This window comes from Triturus cristatus, chromosome 1_2, assembly GCF_964204655.1.
Source record: "Triturus cristatus chromosome 1_2, aTriCri1.1, whole genome shotgun sequence".
NCBI classification, from domain to species: domain Eukaryota; kingdom Metazoa; phylum Chordata; class Amphibia; order Caudata; family Salamandridae; genus Triturus; species Triturus cristatus.
The window spans coordinates 385850908-385872997 of NC_140580.1; the positions used below are offsets into that span (position 1 = coordinate 385850908).

Genomic DNA, 22090 nt, shown 5'->3' on the forward strand with positions numbered 1-22090 from the left:
GGAAGGATGCCGCGAAGTTCGCCATTCAGTGTGGGCTGGACACTGTGGACTCTTTAGGGAGAGCGATCTCCACTACAGTGGCCTTGGGTTGCCATGTCTGGCTGCGGTCCACTGGGTTTTCGGGAGATGTTCAGAGTTCCCTCATGGACATGCCTTTTGATGGTACGCTCCTGTTTGGCGATAAGGCAGATAATGCGCTGGAGCGTTTTAAGGACTCTCGGGCCACGGCCAAGTCCTTGGGTCTCTCCACCACACGCCCGGCCACGTCTATCTTTCGTTCCTTTCGTGGCCACGGAAGGGGTGCCCCTGCACGTTCATTCAGCCAGAAGCCTGTGCAGAACCAGACTCGCTGCGGGCGTGGAGGCTGCCGCGGCGGCACAGGGGGCCGGCGGGCAGGTCAGTCCACCTCCGCTCCCTCAGCATCCGCCTCAAAGCCTTCCTAGTCCGATCTTTGGGGTACAACTCATGTCAGAGGGCGGCATGATTCAGCATCACCTCCACCACTGGCGTTCTGTCACTTCGGACAGGTGGGTGCTTTAAATTGTCCGAAGGGGTTATTCCCTCCCCTTCGAGTCTGCCCCCCCCCCAGCCATGCCACCTCAGTTCCACCGCATATCGGGGGATCACTTTGCACTTTTCCAGCAGGAAGTCACTGCCCTCCTGGCCAAGGGGGCCATTGAGCACGTTCCTGGGCCAGAAGTAGCACGTGGTTGTTATTCCCACTACTTTCTGGTCCCCAAAAAGGACAAAGGGGGCCTGCACCCCATCTTGGACCTCCGGAACGTCAATCGCTTCCTCCGGAAAGAGAAGTTCAAGATGTTATCTCTGGCTCAGGTCTTGGCTGCCCTCGACCCTGGAGCCTGGATGGTAGCATTGGACTTGCAGGACGCATATTTTCACATCCCCGTCCTACCGGCGTTATCTGCGTCTCACAGTAGGCCACGAGCATTTTCAATTTGCCGTGCTCCCCTTCGGCCTTACCAGCGCCCCTCGGCTTCTTTAGCCGTTCTGTTCTCCGTGACTTTCTGGTGTAATCTATTCGCAGACCCACCACCGGGGTTGATATTGCTGGGGTTTCTATTCTAAGGTAAGGAATCTATCACTAACGTGTCTCTTTCAGATGCACAAGTTACTACTTGTGTAACAATGTATCTGTAAGAGACATTAGTTAGTGATAGATTCCTTACCGCCCCACCCATCCTCCCCGTTCTGCGAACTGATTTCTAGGGTTAAGGTCATCCCTTTCAGGGCCCTAGTTTCATGGCACCAGTGGTCAGTTTCTTGCATGGCTCTGTTCTTGGCGCGGAAAGTAGTGTACACAACTGACATCGGCACGCATGGATGACGCCTAAGTAGTATCCGTGACGTCATCTCTGCGCATACGACGCCAGCGACGGACGTGGAGCTGCACTGCGCCACCTACCGAAGCTCAGGGGTACTGCTGACGAAAAACTTTCCTGATCAGTCTGACGCCTGGGGATATTCTAAGATAAGGAATCTATCACTATCTAATGTCTCTTACAGATATATCGTTAAGCAAGTAGTAACTTGTGCTTAAAAAAAAAAAAGAAATATCTACATTAAGGTGAATTTCTATTTCAACCCTGTCTTCAGATGTCTCCAAAGGGCCACACTACAATAATATGTAGTCTTTGTGAAGTATGGCTTGCAATACGAGGCCTAGTGCGATTTGTAACCTGATCCAATGGGGTCTCTACTTTGTGGTCATTATGAATAAGTTGTTAACGAGTAAATAAAAGGTAAAATGTCATGTTTACTCTTTAAACACCGGAACAGCATAAACAAAACTGATTTACTTTACGGGATCAAAGTTCCCCTTTGTTTAACAGAAACTTCCTACCTGTGATGACAGTATTTGGTTGGAAGACAAACCCAGAGTGTTAATGGAGACCGTTCCTTCCTCTTTTTACAGATGCAATGGTCCAAACTCTTTTTCCAGTCTAGCTTTCCCTCCTTTTGAACAATTTGTCTCCAAAGAACGCCTGTCTGGTGTTTTGAAACTATTGGAGCAATAATGAAGGCACGCTTCTGATTTTCTTTACTCTCTCTCGTTATCGTTGGTCATGAAAAACAAAGGTTTACACAGTCATTTCCAGAGGGAAACTTCATGATGGCTTACTTGGCCCAGACTGTCTCCTTGCTACTGTTTTTGGATGACTGCGACATTACTAGTGAAGAACAATTTACAAACCATCAATATTTTTTTTCTAAGTTGAAAATTCATAGTAAACCTACATGAGAGCGCGACCGCCTAATTTTTTAAGCACGATTTTAAAGATTCAGAGTTTGACATAAACTGTAGCATAATTTACTCAAATTGTTAGTCTGTTCTCTTAGTATTAAATGCAATAGGATTCTGAAAAAAGAACTAATCGGATAGACAGCAGAATGTGTCTTTACTGCACCTAGTACCCTTCTCTTGAATGCTCTTACAAGCTGCCTTTCATTATTTCCCTCACCTCCTTGCCCATCTCCTTTTCTAGCAATAAACTCCCAGTTCCCGTACTTTAGTCCTGTCCCAGATCCAGATTAAGCATGGATGTGATATGTTAACACCTCACTAAGATTTTATTGCAGCACTCAAAATGTTTTTAGGGAGCATTTAACACACATTCATTCATGCTGCTCTGGTCTTCAAGAAAAAGAACTGTTCATACACTGATGCACTAACCCGTAGATTTTCTAAGAGAAATAATGTATGTTCCCATAGGCTGCTCAGTTTCAGCAAAACTTGGGCCTCTGCATGGTTGCTGAACATGTTTATGATGTAGTCCTTGTCCTTCTACAGGAGAGAAAGTGGCTCCCATAGTGACGTTTTTCAGGTCATCACACTAAAGTTAAGAACTGGAGTGTTGTCAATCGCTTTTAGTGAGGACAGTGTTTATAGTGCCATCTTTAGCCACTGTGATTTTTATTGTCCCAATCTTGAATAACGCAATTTGAAGTTGTAAGAAAGTGCCCTCTTTCTGCATGGTTACCCCCACTATTTGCTGAACTGCTGATGTACTTAGAGTGTGCCCTGGGATCCTGCTAATAGGGTACCCAGGGCCTATGTTCTTTCCCTAAAACTGCATTGAAAACAAAACCCAATTGGCACTCTGTGGGCACAGGTCAGTCCCTGATAAATGGTACCACCTGTACTCCGCGCACTGTAACCAGGAAACGCCTCTAAGGGCTGCAGCACTTATTGTGCCACCCTTCGAGGCCCTGTACCTTTACACTCATTCACTGCCTTTGCAGGCTGCGTGTTTTGGTGCAGAACAAAGTGAAGAGTCAACATGACACACATCCCTGTGTGCCATGCCTACAACCCACTGCCCTGGTGTAGATAGGCCACCCCTCTTGCTGGGTGCACCACACCAGTGGTGAGGGTACAGGTGCATGAGCCCTGTACCCCTGCAGTGTCTGACTCCATTCTTAGACATTGCAGTGCTGCCATTAAGAGTATATGGTGCTGAGAGTTTCATTACGAACTCCTCATTACCATAATGGCTGCACTGAAAAGTGAGAAGTTTGGTATCAAACTTCTCAGCACATTAAACCCACACTGATGCCAGTGTGGGATTTAATGAAAAATGCACACAGAGGGCATCATAGAGATGTCCCCTGAAAAACGACCTACCACTAGTGTCCAGGCTGAGTGGCTGCTTTCAGCTGGCACCACCAGAAAAGTTTCTGGACCCCTGGGCCGAGAGCCTGCTGCTCTCGCGGGCCTGAAACAATGCACATCCTGGGACGAGGTGCCAAGCCTCCTCTGCCAGGATGGGCAGGTTTCACGAAGGGGAACCTTTAAAGTCTTGCAGCCTTTGTGAGCTTCCCCAGGCCTTTTGCTGCCTTCAGCAACTGGCCCCTACAGGTTCTGACCCCACTTTGAGCTGGCGAATTGATGGGGAAAATAAATTAAGTGAGGAAAGGTGTGCCGTTCCCTGCCAGCTCCACCCCTCGGGTGGGGGAGGCGAAGTGAATCTCAAGGCAGTCCCTACCATATTGCAGATGGGGGGGACCCAGCCAACCAGGGTGAGGCATATGCCCCCTCCTACTGGAGGGTGGCAGAATAAGGGGTGTACCCACCCCAAGGAGCCCATTGGTCCCAACCTTTTACCTACCTGTAACGCCCCTAAATCTAGTATTTAGGGGCACCCCTGAAGCTTGCTTCCTCAGACAAGAAACCAGAAGAAGAAAAGGACCGAACAGCCGTGCTAACAAGAGGACGCCCACTGACTGCCCCACTGGCCTGTCCCCACCTCGAACCTGCAGAAGCAAAACTCTGGTGTGTCCTGCAGTCAGCAGCCTCAAGAACCCAGAGGACCTGCCCTGCCTTCAAAAGAAAAGTCTCTGTCTCCTGTGACCACCGGATTTGTTCACCAACAGACTCCAGGTCCGGCAAAGTCAGCGAGTCTGCTCCATTCTACACCTGACGTCCACAGCCTGGTTTGTGTGGTCCAACACCAAGAGGAGGTCTCCTTGTCAATCCTGACCAGAGATCCGGTGACCCCTGACCTGCCTCAAGCCTCCAGCCAACGCCTGCAGCCTCAAACCGGAAGGTCCCCCCCCCCCACCCCCCCACCCCACCACCACCAGGAGCTGGTAATAAGATCCGACCCTAAAAGGTACCCCTGCACCAGACGCCCCACTGCCTTGGGTGGCCCAACCGATGGTGCCTAACCAACCCCCAGCAAACCAACTTACCTCTCCAAGAGGTGGTCGCACACAGAAGACCTTCGTTCCTGAGCTGTTAGTGTGTTTGCAAACCGTAGACTCCCCTTTGAAAGCTAAAGGGCGCCCAACGCAAAAACAGCACTCTGCACCGGGCGGCCCACTGCCTCCGAGGGTGTACATTTTGTGCTGGCTTGAACCCCCATTTGCCCTGAGCTTATGTCCAGGAGCTTTGCTCCCACAACCCAGTGGACTGCTAATCAGCAGCCACCAACCGGAGGCCCCCTAACCCCCTTTGGATAACATTGGGCCTCAGCACTCTCCACCCGGCCGCCCTAGTTCCAGTGAGGATGTAACGAGAGTGCATCCTTAACCCTGGGGCCCACTGAGTCTACCCCCAGAATACCAACTCCCACAACCGAATAATTACCTTTGAACCGATAACCCTATTTTCCTCCATAGGATAACATTGACTGTTTTTCTGTGAAAAAGTTTCTACGTGTGGAGTTGGAAAATCGAAGAAACCCTTTAAAACCGTAACTAAATAACAAACGCTTTTACTTACCTGTTTACAGGAAATGTCCCAGTGCAGTATCCAGGTATACTGCACTGTGTAAGAAAAGTAATCTGTAAAGCAATCTACTTGACATTCTACTAAAAAGCCAATACAAAGTGTATGTACAGTATACCAAAAGCATTGCTTACCAGTAGCTACTGTAAACCTATCAAAGTGCATATACAATTGCAATTCAAACTGTTTACAAACTGAATTACTACTGAAAAGTATATTGCTTTCCTGTGCCAGGCTTGCTAGGTTCTAGAAATTAAAATAACTAAAAGAATATTTTTATACAAAACCAATTGGTCTGAAGTTCAGTCTTTGAGTGTTTTGATATCATTTGCTGATTGAGTGTGTACAACAATTGCTTAACACTACCCTCTGATACAGCCTTACTGCTCGACCACATTACCACAAATGGGGAGTAAGGTGCGATCTACTTTTACCTCTGCCTGCCTTTGGGGTTCCACTGGACTCTCTGCACACTATACCTCACTTTGGTATATTATGTTCAGAGCCAGCTTCCTACAGAGGTGAAATATGCACTCAAAATGTGAGTGTAAGTGTGTGTCCAGGAATTACAAGGAACTGCAGATGGTCAAAATTGTGGGTTTTTTTTAGTGGCTTACCATGCCTGAGTGAGCCACAACAGGACCACTGCAGAAAAGTACCTCTATGTAGAGCCTATACTTGTACTTAATTGACAGCAGATGGCAAACCAGCACTGGCAAAGCCATTAGGTCTTGCCAATGCAGATGTTTTGACTTTATTTTTTATTTAGCTCTGTTGTACAGCAGCAGACTGCTGTGCAGCATGGTTGAAAGTGGGGAAAAAAGAAAATGCTACAATACGGTCAGTACATCAGTGCTTTTTAGGTCTCGCCTAGCGTTGGAGCACATGCGCTGGTCGCTCAGCGAGATTTATTGTTAATGAGGACTTTAAAAAAAAAAAAAAAAGGGCTTGAAGCCCCGCCCCTCATTTCCATTGGCTGGCATCACCGTTTATGCTAAATGGTGGCCTGTCATTGGAAATGAGCTTTCTGGGTTTCCTCCCTTTGGTTTTTTTTGTCCGGTCCACCCGGAATGGCTCGTCTGCTTTCCTTCTGTCGTGAAGGTATTTCTTATCTTTGTAGGAACCATATGTGAGTGAAAACAGATGGCGAGCGCTTGTATTTTATGCAGATTTCAATAGCGCTAACTCTATCTGAAGGTATTGGAGCACTTTACATGAGCTCCGGTTACGTTACACAAGGGCACATTCAGGCACGGGGAGATTGTGATCGGCAGGCAGTGCTGCTCGGGAGGAGCGCTTGAGGCAGGCTGGCACGGTGTTTTTTTTTTTTTTTTTTTAAATGTATGGCGCTGCCCCTAACTCCTTTGGAGACCTCATCTCCAGACCTTCTTCGTGACAGTGGAATCCCTTCTAATTCTCAGACATGAACAGCATGTGACTTGCCTCAATTTGGGACCTTCATGCCACAGCTTTAGATCATCAGCGCGCAACTTAGCCTCCCCAAGTTGATGCGCTTAAACTTTTTTTATCCATTGCTTCTCTTTTCGACCTAGTTGTTCCTGACTTATATTTGAAAACTAAGTTGTGTGTCCCGTATATTGTGTAGAATCTGCGTTCAGGACCTGGACACTGTAACTGCAACCAATAGGAACAAACATTAAAAATGCAATAGGTCACGCCTTTCATTAAGTTAAAGCTATTTGCTTTGCTATACAATACCATTAGCAAAGCAAATGGCTTTAACTTAATCAAGGCGAGACCTATTGCATTTTCAATGCTTGTTTAACTTTCAACTATGCTGCATTACATGGCAACAAAGATTGACAAAGCTTAATAGCTCTACCTTTTACCTTTATCAATGGTTATTTTTAAGCAAAAAAAGCTTTTTAAAAAAGTACTAGGACACGGCCGGTGTTAACCATGTCATAGTGATTTTATTTTTGGATTTTTCTTTTTGTTTTTAACTCAGCCATGAGTTGAATGAGTATACAAGGCATGCGTGGTAACGCCATTGCAAAGTAAATGATGTGTGGTAAAGTTATTGTCTGTTAATACCTACGTTGTAAAGGCAGTTTCCCTGAGACATGATGCACAGCAGTCGCACTGTTGTAAAACATGTCAAAAACATTGACAAAGCCACTATATCTTCCATAATTTGAGTACTATTGACTTTGCCAATGCTTGTTTCAAACTTATCCCTGTCTGGGCAGAGATTCCACATTGTTAGTAACAGTTTTACACCGAATTACAGCAATAGGGAACTGAAAGGAGGCCTGCCAGCCTCCGCAAAGGGCCTTCTACTGCGGGTCAGCACGTTCTACTGCAGTTTTAGTAGCTTTGGTCAAACTGAGCTGGAAACTTTTTTTTTTTTTTAAATCTGCAAATTATGTATTGGATGATGGATTATGTGGCAAATGCACCAAAACCATAACTATACAGAAAATGCCGCAGCTGCTAAATTGCATAATTTCAGTCGCTCTGTCCTTGGCAAACTGCCTACAGATGGTAAGTACAAGGAAGATGACCATTTCTCTGCTTTACTCTGCTTAAGTGGAGCCTCAAATTTGCCATGATGTGATTTGAGCACCCTCCGGACTAATCACACTTCTCACCAATATTTATTCAAAGACCTGCGTATAAACCAACACTCTATCCAACACTCTACCTACCTTGCACAACAAAGTAGCCTTGTGCCTGACCAAGTCATGCATATGAAGCAATATAGAAAATTTACAATAAAATTGTTGCCCCCTGTTGTATGGTACCTTACGGTACGGTTATTTATGTAGAGCTTGCTACCTCTGACAAAGTGCTGAACACAGATGTGGACAGGTAGCACATTGCAATGCTGGTACCAAATGTTACTGATAAGTTCATTCATAGTGGTCGCAATTTTTCATGCTTGGTACCAGTTTTAACAAGTGAAGTCGCTTGAGGTGCCAAAGAAAATGGCACCACCTGTACCACTGGGTAGCCAAGAGTTCTGTGGGTGATCAGCCACCAACCACTTACCTGGTGTTTTGGAGTCAGCCAGGACTCCAATGCCTGACCTATTTACTGTCCGGACGCACCACTGGGCAACAGCGGCATGTGACAGACGCTCCCACAGGGGGCATTAAATAATTGTGAATTAGCCCAAGGCTCTGCTTAACCAACAGACTGTTTTGTGTTGCTGTAAAAATGAGTAACTCAGACAATAATTAATGTTATGCTTTCACACCTCTTACCACAGCATTGTTTAGAGAAATGTCCACTTTGTTGATCACGTGATCACTTATAGTATATTTAACCAGTGTATCCTCTGTGAGAAGATTTCCCAACCTTGCAAAATGTTACATTTCTCAATTTCCCATAACCTTGCGCATTGACCCACCACCTTACACTCTCCACGGGACAGGTCTGTGCTTTTAATAGTTCTCTTCATTGAGTCTGTTTATAAAAACAAATTACATTGAGCCCGTTTGAGGGACTGTAAATCGGAATTATGAGGTCTACGGGCATGGAGCATTTTATTTTAATGGCTCCTGTTCACCCCTATGTCTGAGCAGGATGGAGCTAGGTTTGAGGGAGGGTAAAGCCCTCTTTATGAGAAAATGTTTGAATCCTGGGAGCACTGTATGGAAACAGATGAGTGTGTGAGAGAGACTGGACGTACTTATGGACTGAGCACCCCAGGGAGCCTGCCGGAGAGGAAAGACCTGAGATAGGGTGGGCAGCCTCGATGGATGAGGGGGAGGTTAGTGTCTGTGAAGTGTCTGCGATGAGGGGTAGATGGGTGCCTGAGGATGGATGGACAGTCCGTGTGGTGAATATATATATATATTTTATTTTGCAGTTTTGTACAGCGCAAACACGACCAGATAGTCATGGAGTGCTTTAAATGAGCAACAGTTACATTACACAAGGGCATTCATTTTTGGTAGGCACGGGAATGACCTGATTTTCCCAGTAGCACAGGATGTTATACCAACGCAGAGGCTCTAACCTGGTTGTCGGTTCCAAAGTCAATAGCTCTGCCTGTTATGTCACATCCTCTCCATGAGCTTGTGTGGTTGGGTTGGCTCAATGGATGCATGAATAGGTTGGGTGAATTGAACCTATGCAAGGACTGAATAGGTGAACAATAAATGGATGGGTGATGGTTAGTGAAGGGTTTAGGGTTAGTTTTCAAATTGATGGATGGAGGAATTGGTGTGTGTGAGTGTATGGATTGATGGATGACTGTGGTGAACTGATGAGTTGATGGGGTTGAATAGATAGTTGAATGTTGAGAGTGGCTGTGTGATGAATGGATGGGTAGCGGAAAGATTTGAGTGGGTTGGTATGATAGGTGGTTGGATGAATGGGTGAATGGATGGCTGAACTGATGGACTACTGGACTGACTATTCACACCAGACTGTGGACGTTCTCCACCCTCTGATGTATGGCTTCTACTTCTGTACGTTCCAAGTTTCCAGGTAGACTTAATAAAATATTGAAATACTACTGGTATTATGTTCATTGTAAAGCGTACATTTCTGTGTCTTAGTACAGTACTTTACATAAAGACAATGTGGTAATTTCTTACACCTATCAGATAGAGCTTCAGAAAAGGGAATTATCCAATCTCATTGTAATTTCAAACCTTAATCAACAATTGCCCCCGACATGAGCACCCACCTGCAGAAAGAACAGAACCGCAGGCACCATGTGCCAGAACGTGGTAGGCGCATGACTGCTCTTGGATTACGGAATAAGTCCCTGCACTCGAGCAGTGAGGGTCTGAGCTCTTCCTTCTTCAGCTGCACTCCGTAGTAGCCACAGGTCAAAGTTGAGAATCCAACAAACACATAGTTACTTAGAGGGAAGAGGAGATGCGTGTACTCCATCTAGTTTCATTATACTAAAAATGTTGAACCACGTTTAAAAGGCTATGTAGGCATACAAGACTATACCACCAAATATAGCGGAAATAAAAAATTTATAAGAACCTCTCATGCGTAGAGTACATGACCCTTCCCTCGCTCACAACAGGCTTTATCGGTCTGAGGCACCAGTTGTTTTTTGTGTGATGAAGTGGCTGTCACCTTGTTACATAGAGAGCCCTGCAGTATATCCTGCACATGGTTGTAAAAGTGAATGGGGAGAGGATGTGGCATTACGGCCCGAGCTGCAGACTCTGAACGTGGAGAAGCAGCTTTGGGTCTCGGCGTGGCCACAATATCCTATGATTCTGGGCAAATCACTTAATCTCCCCATGCCCAAATGTGAACACCTTCTTGTTCAGTGTAACTGGTGCTCATGTAAAGCGCTTGAGTTCATGATATTGAGATATATATATATATATATATATATATATATATATATATATATATATATATCCCCAAACGAAAACATGATACAGATATTCCAAGTTAGCAAGATTGTCACATGAATGCTCTCACTTTGAAGTCAGAGAAAGAAAAGTAAACAAGCGCATTTGGAAGACAGCGCCTGATATTTGACCTCGGTCTTTGAAAGTACCGCAAATGTGACATAAGGTGATTTAAAGGCCTGTTGATAGAAAACGAGTTTGTGGAAAAATACAGTAAACACTGCTTTGGCAAGGGGAGGACCAGCCTGAACCTGGACAGCCTAAAGCAAATTAAGCCAGCAAATGGAAAGCAAGAAAAAGTGAGTTACAAAGCCAATAGCAAGCATCTAAGTCAACACTTTGAAAGACCCCAAGATGTCTTTAGCATACGCAGACCGCTTTGCTGTCTGGTAGGCTGTGACATAAAAAGGTGTACTAGTGCAGCAAATTCTAGTGTTTTCTGACATCTACTGCAAAGCAAAGATTTCATTTGGTCTTTTTTTCAGTTCTAATCTGTTTTAATTGAAAACAGGAAACCCTAACTGTAATGGACCATTCAGTCATTCACAAATTCTCAAGACATGCATTGAATAACAGCAAATTGTTCAATTTAATTCAATAGGCATTTAGACTAAGAGCTTGAACTCTCATGTGCTCTTCAACAATGTTTTCTCTTGTATCTTTGTATGCTGCGCGAGACATAGACATACAGCTTACTTCTTGTGACTACTAGTAGTTTAGTGTGGTTTATTTGAAGAAGGTATTTAGCAATATGCAGCATGTTTACCTGTATGAGGTTGCACATACTGTGATCCGGTCTGATCATAATCCAATCAAGTCTGGTTTACTGCATCATTCTATTATGGTGCAAATAAGCAGTGCTTGGTTTCTCCCTTGGGCTAGGTTTGGCCTCTGGTGTCACATGTTTGAATTTCTCTCTTGCTTTTACAAAATATTGTGAAAGCTTTGACACACATTGCAAGATGTCTCTGTAAAGTAACACAACAATCAATGTTAGATACGCACCTACACCAGTGCCAAAGGCCATTTATGATCATGTGTCTCTTTTCAGCACTCCATGTGCGTTGTTGACTTAAGGCTAACGTGCAAACATTGGTCCAGACATTGTATTGTCTGTACTCTGACCTGCCCACTCTCACCTGTCTACAGTAACAGCCTGCTGTTCATGGTGGGCCAGAGGCATTATCAGTTCGCTGTGCTCCCTTTTGGCCTACCAGTCCCCCTCGGGTGTTCACCAAGGTGGTGGCGGTGGTTGCAGCACACCTGCAGCTGTTGGGCGTTTGTCAGCCCCAACCTCGCCAACTTGCTGTTGAAGGTGGGCTTGCCTCAGGCAGTTGTCTCCCTCCTCCAGACTATGGCAGACCTTGTGCATTTGCTGGGAATCCCTATAAATGTGTGGAAGTCACACCTGACTCCTTTTCAGACGCTCTCTTTCATCACAGCTGTTCTGGATTTAGTGGCGTTTCAGGCCTGGCCTCCAAAATTTCAAGTCCATTATGTTGGGGCTGTGAACTTTCAACCTCTAGCCTAGATTTTGGCCTCATGGCCTCATGGCCTCATGCATCCTGCTGGTAACACATACCCGCTGGCATATGCAAGCTCAGCTTGAGACTTGAAGGACAAGTGGGTGCAGCATTAGGGGAATATCTCCAACCTGGTCTAGATATCAGAAGGAACTGAAGGACCTAAAATGGTGACTAATGGACTGCGATTGGTTCATCGGTTGACCCCGCTCCCTTCCCCAACCAGAACTGACTGTAGTGACGGATGCGTTTTACCTGGACTTGGGCAGCAATGTGGGAGAGGTAGAGATCAGAGGATGCTGGTCTCCGGCAGAGTCTCCGCTCCATATCAAGTTACTGGAGTTGAGAGTAATCAGACTGTCATTGAAAACCTGTCTTTATTGCTTCTATCAAGGGAATTCTAGGTCAGTTGTTTATCAACACCACCTCCATGTGGTATTGCAACAATCAGGCCCTGCATCTCTGAACATTGTTCGAATATTAGGGCATTTCCCTAGTGGGTCAACATCTGGCGGCCTCCCTGAACGCTAGAGCGGCAAACTCGTACGTCTCTGCCTAACTGATCACGAATAGCAGCTCCATACGGAGGTGGTGCAAGGACTCTTTAGAGATTGGGAAGAACTTTAATAAGATCTATTCACCACCGCCTAGAAAGCACAATATCTGCACTTCTGCAGCTGAGTTTCCAAGGTGACTTGCTTGGAGATGCTTTCCATCTCGAGTTGAGCTCCGGTCTCCTTTAAGCCTTTCCTCAGGTAATACTCCTACCCAGAGGTCAAGGAGTTCAGGAACGACCGTGCCCAAGTCATTCTTATGGCTCCAGATCAGGCACGGAGAGTGTGGTATCCAAAACTCCTGAGCATCGGTCCTTCGGTCAGGCTGCCACTTCGGGAGGATCTACTGTCTCAACAACAGTGCAGGGTCCTGCACCAGAACCTGCATATGCTCCACCTTCATGTATAGAGATTGAGGCTCGACAGTTGCCACTTTTTGACCTTCCTCCTGAAGTGTGATGTCATTCTGGCAGCCAGGCGTCCATCAGCCAAGACAGTATACTCCTGCAGTTGGGACAGATTTGTGACTTGGTACGTGTCCAAACCGCTTGATTCCCTTTCTGCACCCGTATTTGAAATTTTGTTATTTGTTCACTCTCCTGCCTGGCAAGGCTTTGCTCTGGGCACTGTTAAAGAATACCTTTCAGCAATATCCGCATTCTTGCGGTCGCCAAATCATCCCTCCCTATTAAAGTCACTGATGTGACTTGTTTACACAAGGGATTACAGCATATGGTACCTCAAACTCTATCATGCAACAGTGGGACCTGAGCCTAGTTTAACATTTCTTGTGTGTGTGCCCTTTGAGCCCTTGCACAATTGCCCTCTCTGTTTATTAACCTTAAATACGGCCTTTCCAGTTGCCATTACATCTGCCAGAAGTGTTAGCAAGCTGCATGCACTTTCTGTGCACCCTCGTTACACATCGTTCTTCTCAGACAAATTGGTGCGGAGAGCACATGCCTCTTTCCTTCTGAAAGCAGTGACACATTTTCCTGTGGGCCAAACTATCACCTTGCCTACCTTCCTTGCTCAGTCTAACCCTTTCAAAGGAGAGACTCGACTGACTGTACCCAAAAAGAACTTTGTTCTATATTGGTCTTACCTGAGAGTTCCGAGTGGACGATCAGTTTTTTTTTGGATTCGTTAAAGCGAAGAAAGTGAAGGCAGTGCAGAAACGGATCATCTCACAATAGTGCTATGCATGAAGATCTGCTAAAAACCGCCAAAGATGCAACCCAAGGGCTTGTGTGCTCACTCTGCCAGAGCCAAGGCTGCGACCACTGTGTTAGCTCAGGGAGTCCCTATCCTGGACTTCTGTCAGGCTGCAACGTGTGTGTTTCTGAACATGTTTACCAAACACTGTTGTCTAGACAGACAGGTTCGTCGTGATGGGCACTTTGACTTTTGGTCATTCAGGACTTCCTGGTCTAAATCTGTTCGCAGACCCATTTCCATAGAGGTATTGTATGGGTATAAATTCTAAGATCTGGAATTTGCGGCTAAAAAGTTACTTACCTTCAGTAACTCCTTATCTGGTAGAGACTCATTCTTTAGCTACAGATTCCTGACCGATCTCCCATCCCCTGCCCGTTCTGCAAATGGATTTCTCCATATAAGTTAACCCTTATGAAGTCTTTAGTGTCTGCACACTGGTATATCAGCAATCTTCGTTGCTCTGCAGTTCTGGCGTGAAAAGGTCATGAAAAGTAACTGATGTAAGTACATAGGGATGGCACTTGTATAGGCAGCACACGTCCATTCCGGCGTGGCTGTGAGCTGCTCAGTTTTTAGATCCAGTCTGATGTCTAGGGATTATCCTACGGTAAGTGGAATTTGCGATTAGATAAGCTGTACCAAAGTGAAGTAACTTGCTTTGTTTGGCCATCTTATAAGTTCTTAGTTTAGTAGGTGTGCTGGAGTTCCTCAAATCAGAGGTAGGGACCGGGAGCGGAAGAAAGGGGTCCAGTACTCATGCTCCCAAGAACACGTATGTAAACACACAAGCTGCTCCTAAAGAAGATTCCGGCCCATTGGCCCGCTGAATGAATGAAGGAAGGGTGAGTAAAAAAAGGTTTAGGATATAGAAAATAAATAGGTCTCAGGATGGCTGTATATTATGGGGGGATTCCTTTATTTGGAAGAGTTGCCCTCACCTGTGAAGGTGTCATTCTTCATCATTGGGCGTTTTGCTCCTCGTGGGGTCAGCGCTGCAGTTCCCCCATGGGCCCAGCTAAATGGCCCTTTGGCGGAGATCATTTTGTAAAAAAAATCCGTAGTGATGAGTGCTGGTACGTGGAGTTAGTGCATTAGTGATTTCAAAATACCTATGTAGTACCCAAAAAGGGCTTTTATTTCTGGATCCACCCGGGATGATAAAAAAAACAAAACTGTGATCCTCCACTAATGAGGAATTATAGTTTCGTTCAAATAGTGTGTTCAATGACCAGGGTCATGGGGTCAACAGGTTTCACGCTCTGTTGGTCCAAAAGGGATCCTTGGCGTTTCATCAGGACCAGGTTTATTGTGAAGAAAGCATTGATGTGAATAAAAGAAACGTTAAAAAAAGGGGGGGGGGGGGGATACTCCCTGAATTTTAGACTCAAGACTAGTCGTAATGGTACCAGAAAAAACTATTATATCAACAGTCACCCAAGAAAAATAATCCAACCCTTAAGTAGTGAAGGGGAAGGCCTCTATGGAAATAGTAGGTGTACGCTATAGCGAACAGTGACCCATGGGAGCGTTAGGCATTTTCACCTTCCCACGTCTGCAACAACTGTAGGGCAATCTTCTTTAGGAACACCCACCGTTGAGCGTTTTACATACATGCTGGAGTTCTAATCTTTCCTTTTGTGTAATGATTTGCTTTTCGCTGTTTGTGCTTTGAAGAAATATTTGTCTCTCCATGGATCCACATAGAACATCTTCTCTGGCACTGTTTTTCGGCTGCAGCCCGTGCCATTGAAATTTAGTTGGATGCTTTGTTATGACTCATGAGTTTGTATTTCGATGAGTGAGAAGTAAGTTCACCACAAGCTTTTAAAGCAATTTAATGACTTTTTCTGTAACTCCTTCTGTGAGGCCTTATTCAATGTGGATTTTTGAGACCATCATTTGGTGACGTAGTGCATGTTCTTCTGAATGGCCATTGTGGAATGTCAAATGTAGCCATCCCGAATGTTTCTAATATTTGTTTTCTTCTGCTTCTAGAATGAAGATGGAGGTGTACCTATTGAAGCATTTATCGATTCAATGCAAGTAGACTTGGTTGGTATTAAGGAGCGGGCATTAGCTGCTCACTTGCACATTAAAGCAATTCCTGGAGGTGAAGAGATACAACTTTTAGAAAAAAGACTTTCTCAGCTTACTGCTGAACTTTCACAAACTCAAGAAGAACTAAGGAGAAAAACAAAAGGTGATTTCACAATTTTTCACCAGTCCAGTGTTTTTCCATTTCCAGCCTGCAAATTTGTGGCAGAACTACAGGTAGTCAGGCTTTGATGCATGTATGCCATAAACTTGTCATTTTTAGGTCTCACTGTGACTATACTCCTGGAGCGGGACAACTTGTTGTCCACCCTTGAAAAAAACAGAGAAATGTGTTGCTCAACTCTCAAATATTTGTTACTCCCCTTATTCAGGTAGTGAGTGTACAATAGCGCCTTCCTTGACCACAGTCTGTTTGTTCTGCTTTTTCGTGAGGCAGGCACCTTGCATGATGACATTCATCTTAATATTTTTAGGGAACCAGTAAGTTTCCTTTTGAGGTAGTTTATCAATTGATACCTTTTGAAATGGGACTTTTCAGATAATAATTTCTAGATATTTTACTGAGGTGCTCCTGATGTCCAATCACTGGGGATGTTTCCTTTCAAATTCTCCTTTTTGCAGCGCACCAGAGGGTCCTGCGCTTTGCAGTTTCATATTATTGCCATGCCCGAGTAATTCCACATATTGCCAAAGATTTTTCTCCAAGGTCCAGGCCTCCTTGATTGATCTTCTCCATGCTGTGGAAAGAATGATAGGCCAAAACCATTATTTAGATAACTGGCTAGTTCAGTGTGTTTGCAGTCTTCGGGTTCATCTGTACTGCTGAATAGCAAAGTCTAAGGTTGGACCTGATAAATTCTTGTTATTTCCTGAATCTCAAGTCTGGAAGTATTTTGGCAACGCTTTACTTACCCATCAGGCTTTAAAACTCCAAACTTATTCGTGCTGCATTCTCGTGGGAGAGTCTGCTTGGGTACATCAGTGACTGTAGTTGCTGACAAACATAGACTACTGTGTTATGTTCTTTGGATCAGACTGTACCAACGTCTCATTGGCAGATGTTCTGCCACAGTGAGATCCAGACTGTCTGAAATATGATGTCCTGATTCCAGGTTTTCTCTTAGATCTCTCGGTCTTAACAGGGCCATTTATGCCCCTTGGTCTCCCGAGTTCTATATACCAACTCTAATCTTTGAAGCTAGTGTCCGCCTGCCCCTCCAGGCTTATTGATCCCACTGGAATGGCTTATCCTGCTTTACATTTTCTTCCCCCCTGTGAGCCCGAGTCTTCAGAGACTTAACCTAGTTGGTCTCCAGAAGAGGGTCTTATTGAAGGTTTCATTACTTGCTCACCATCACTAGTGACCTGCGACCATGAGTTCCTTTTCCCATTATTGTTTTTCAGTCTTCAAGAGTTGCTTCAAGAAACCATTTTTTCATCCTCTTTTAGTAACAATGAGTTCAATTGTCATAACTAGGTTCTTTTGCATGCATCATGGATGGAACCTTAATGTAGTAAGTTTTGTGTGAATGTGGGACGAGTGGTTCAGAGGTGTACTGGTGAATGGTGGGATCCACTCTACGCTGCTCAAAATGATGGTTTCCTTTAATGTCCATCTCAAACATCCCCGTCTGCTTGCACACACATCCTGCTACTCCTCCCTAAACCTGTTTCTCCCTGAACCATTCACATTGATCCAGCTTCAGTATCACCTTTGAGGTTTAATCTCACCATTCCTCCATTTCCTGTGTTGTCCACATCTCCAGTCAATTAAATCAAATGCAAGCTTCAGTTTGGTGCACATAAACAGAACACCTGGGCCCAATTAAACGGGTATAAATATGGGCTCTTAGCTCAGGCGTCCATGAAATCTGGACAATAAAAAGTCCTTGATGCTCCTTCAGTGTTAGAGGAACATTCGGACCTTAAAATGTGTAAGACCAACAGGTTGCCTCTGAACCCCTGCCCTGGCCACCGGAATAGTATAAATGGTGGATTTTTAGCCAGTACTTGATTTATGGTCGTATGGTTGCCACATAGGCCTAGACGTCAGTTGAAGAAAAAAGAAACACAGGTAGCATGTCTACTTTGCTGCTACCCTGCCTTCAGACTGGATGTATGCCTGGTAAAGTCTGCAGAAAAGCCTTGCTACTGTGACTTTGAGAAAGAAATTGGAGTGTGCCTGCCAGGCAGAGAGACTTGATCTCTGATGACCTGCAGAAGGGCCCAGTTATTTGTATGGACCTGCATGGGGACAGCTCAGTGGACCCATCTGCCCAGGAGACTCATCTGCCCTGGAGACACATGGCCATTACAGTCCAGCCAGAAAACAAAAAAGTCACCTCACACCGAGCAATGCAATTTTTTTTGCACATGGAGAAGGGTGAGCCTGCATTGATCCTAGTAGACCTGCAGTGCTTTTTCTTCGGGCCAGAGGGGGCCCAGAGACAGTCGTCTTCATGCCCATTGTGAGTGATCATATTCCAGTGGCTGAAGGGTTTAGTCTTGGTTCTGGCACCACTTCATCTTTTTGTTAGCCCGCACATTTCGGGGATATCGCCAATTGCAGCTGCTCACACATCTACTCTAAACTGACCTGTTGGGACGTTCTGGTGTCACCAATGACCACCGATTTTGGCCTAAGTTCTTTGTATGCTCCTCCCATTCTTAACCACAACTGGTAGCTCCAGAGATAAAGGGGACAACATTTTAAGGCAACTGGACATCCTAATCGGAGCTTTTTGACTATTTACATCTGTTAACATCTGTAATTTGGTTGCCAGTTTGGTCCTTAACTAGTCCATGGACTTCAGTTAACTGAAAAGTGTCCCAGGCCCGACAGTGGTGAACAAGCCCTAGTCACCAGGATGTAAGCGCCACACTCCTGCTACTGGGAGCATCTAAACACGTTAGTGTAGGAATCCTCTTTTTTTGGGATGGTTGTTTTTTTTTATGATCGCCATTTTTGCGCACCAGGAGGGTTCTGATCCACACATCCATATACTTGGCTCACCTTTTAGATTCTATAGAAGCTTTGCAGTCAGAGTACCTCTGATGAGCCCTTAGTTGACCTCAATCGTGCCCAATCTGATAACATTGCCTGCAGGGCTAACCTTAACAAAAAATAAAACTCCTGCTTCTAGTAGCTGTAAATGTGTCTGGATTAGTGTCCTGATCCCAGACGGTTCTAACACTTCCTAGTTTTCGTTAGATATGTTAGTTGTAACTCTTATATTAGCTTACCTATTATAGTAATTTTAATTCTGGAAACAAAAGCACTGAGTGTCTTGAGCCTTTTGTGTGTTTATTGGCGTGTCATACCGATTCTGAATTTCAAAGCCCTTTCATCTTCTGGAGAAAGCCTTCACTGCGCGACCTCTAGGCACCAAGTAGAAGGTCACCTTGGAATGCACCAGTGTTAAGGTCCAGGCTCTTGTGGTAAACTCTTCTCGTATATTCTACAGCTCAGTAGTAAAAGACTGCTGAGAAATTCAACGAAAAGCCTCAAAAGAAAATGTCAAATTAATTGTGACACAGTGAGCATTATTATTTTTCTTTAATCTCCATGCAGTAAAACCGTGATATATTGTGCATATAGTAGCATGTTATCTAAAGCAAGTGTAGTAAGAAACACGTTTGCATTTATTACTACAGCAAAAAGATCAAATAACCTATTACCATGAACAGTGTAAGTGACCTGTGAAAAGATAGCTTATTGTCTTTCACAGATTGAATGTTACGATGAACTTGTACAGGAAAACAGCTCTGCTAATAGTATTAGTACTTATTTAGTGGGAGTTACTCAGTGAATAGATTTAACCCTTTTGTGGCTTGGTTCTGGATGAACACCTTTCTGTAGAACTGCTACGCCTGACAAAATGGCATAGCAGGCCTCATTCATGCATATTGAGACATACTATGTGTGTTACAATTTTAAGCAGAAATGGGAGGACTTTTTGCCAGTTGTGGTCCCTTCCCACAGTCCACAATTGTGAAAAATAACATCTTACACTATGCATGATTACGTATATAATAGACCTGTAGATGCATAGAGTAGGTTATGCTATTTATCACCATTATTGCCGAGTGTGGGGAAGGACCATGACTTATAAGAGGCGAATCATCGAATGGGACTTGAAGGTCTATCTGTTTTGAACAATAGTAATAAATACCACATTTGGTTTATGCCATGGCATTTTTATCAGTGTATTTGATTTAACAAAAGTTATTTAACCTGACCAAGGATGCAAGGGCTTCTATTAGGAGAGTTGTTTCCCTATGCAAATCTCTTGTTACCTAAAATCTGTGACGCAACAAATGTTTTTTTTTTTTCTCATACTAATTTTGGTGTACTATGGTAATTAATTCAAATTTGACATTAAACAATGTAGTAATAAATGTGTGTTTATTAGCACAATTGCTCTAAATAATTGTTTATTGGGCCATAATAATTTTAACTGTCCTGATGCACACGATTTTCAATTCCTATATTAAGACTTTAATTTCTTTATAATTTACAACTCGTGACTAACTTGGTGACTGATTATAAAGAAATGAGTCCTGAACTTTAATGGCTTATTACGGCTGAGTTCTGATGTCACAATGACTGCTACCAGGTCCAGCAGCATAGGGGAAAGGAAGGTCAGGGCATGTATCATAATTTAAGCAGCTGTTTAAAGCAATGAAAATGATAATACTGAGGTAGTTATAGAAAAGTTAGCATATTTCTGTATGTTTCTACTTTCCTTTTTTTTAAAAAAACATGTTTTAAACGGATTTAAATTTGTTTTTGCAACACCTATTTTGATGTGTTTAATTTTGCACTAGAGATTCTATTTTTATTCTTCATGTCTGCAAATATGCTCTTTCATATGAAAGAGCTGCACACCAAGGATATAAGTGGCTTGTGGGAAAGGATGATGCAACCATGAATTGGAAGTACTTCTATATTATGAGGATATTGCTAGTCACCTCGAAGTTCCCCAACCTTATAAATGAACTTTGCCTCCGGCCTCGTTTCTCTCTATGGTCAATGAATGCCTCGGTGACTTGCAATATTCTAAGTTAGTGCTCAGGGTACTTTATCCCATATATTATATAATATACATGGGATTCTGCAATACTTGTATAAAAAGCAGTCTCTAATGAGCAACTTGTGACCACATAGTCGCCAATTATAAATAAATGATGTAGCATCTCAATTGTAATAACTTACTACAGTTGATTTCTGACATCTCAATGCCTCCTGACAGAGCCAGTTGCCACGGGTAAAGGCAAATCAGATTACAGAGCATAATTAAAGCAGCAGTGTAAAAAATCAAAATGGCTTTTCTTTCTTCTTTTTTCGTCGCTGTACAGTGATCATCAGATAGGAGATATTTCTGGCAAAATGTTTAATTTTTTGCACTTCTTAGATAATTGTAGAAAAGTTAGAATCTTTCTGCATGTTTCTACACATTCCGACGTAGTGCTCCTTCTAAAAATAAATACAACCTGACTTGTATTCAACTGATTCTAATATCTTTTTGCAACAAATACCTACCAGTTTTTTTGTTTAATTTTGCTCTAGACTTTATATTTTTATTCTTCATGTTTGCAAACCTGCTTTCTCGTTCATATGAACGAGCTACGCACTAAGATTTTAAGTATTTTTTGCGAAAGGTGGATGGTGTGACCATGTATTATAAGGGATAAAGTACCCCAGGACCTGCATAATAAGGATATTGCAAGTCAACTTGGAGTTCCATAACCTTAAAATGGAACTTGGCCTTCAGCCCTTTTTCTCTATATGATCATGGAATTCCTCTGTGACTTAAAGTGTATAGTAATAGCCTTATATTGTATTACACCGGGTATTTTATTGTATTGCCCAGTGGCGGGGGAGGGAATATTCAGTGCTCCTTTTCTCCACCGATTCCCTGGAAACGGAACGGACTCCTCTTATTTCGTGAGAGTTTGTTTTATTTCAGATCGTGCTGTGCCGCTATATATATTACACCCCCCCCCCCCAAGCGATTCGGGGGACCTCATGTGAAATGTGACCTGAACTCTAAGATAGCAATGATGGAGCTTAGTACTCAAGTCTTCTATTTAGGATTTTTATTTGTTTATATTGGTGAATCTAGCATGAAAAGTTTT

At 43.9% G+C, this 22090-nt stretch overlaps 1 protein-coding gene across 1 annotated transcript in view; it reads left to right on the forward strand.

Annotated features, from left to right (window-relative positions):
- The window catches only part of KIF20B (kinesin family member 20B), a 556993-nt gene that overhangs the window by 282090 nt on the left and 252813 nt on the right, over nt 1–22090 (forward strand). Inside the window, exon 16 of the mRNA XM_085621389.1 lies at nt 15893–16097. Coding sequence (XP_085477515.1) covers nt 15893–16097 — 205 coding nt within the window. The remainder of the gene's footprint in view (nt 1–15892; nt 16098–22090) is intronic.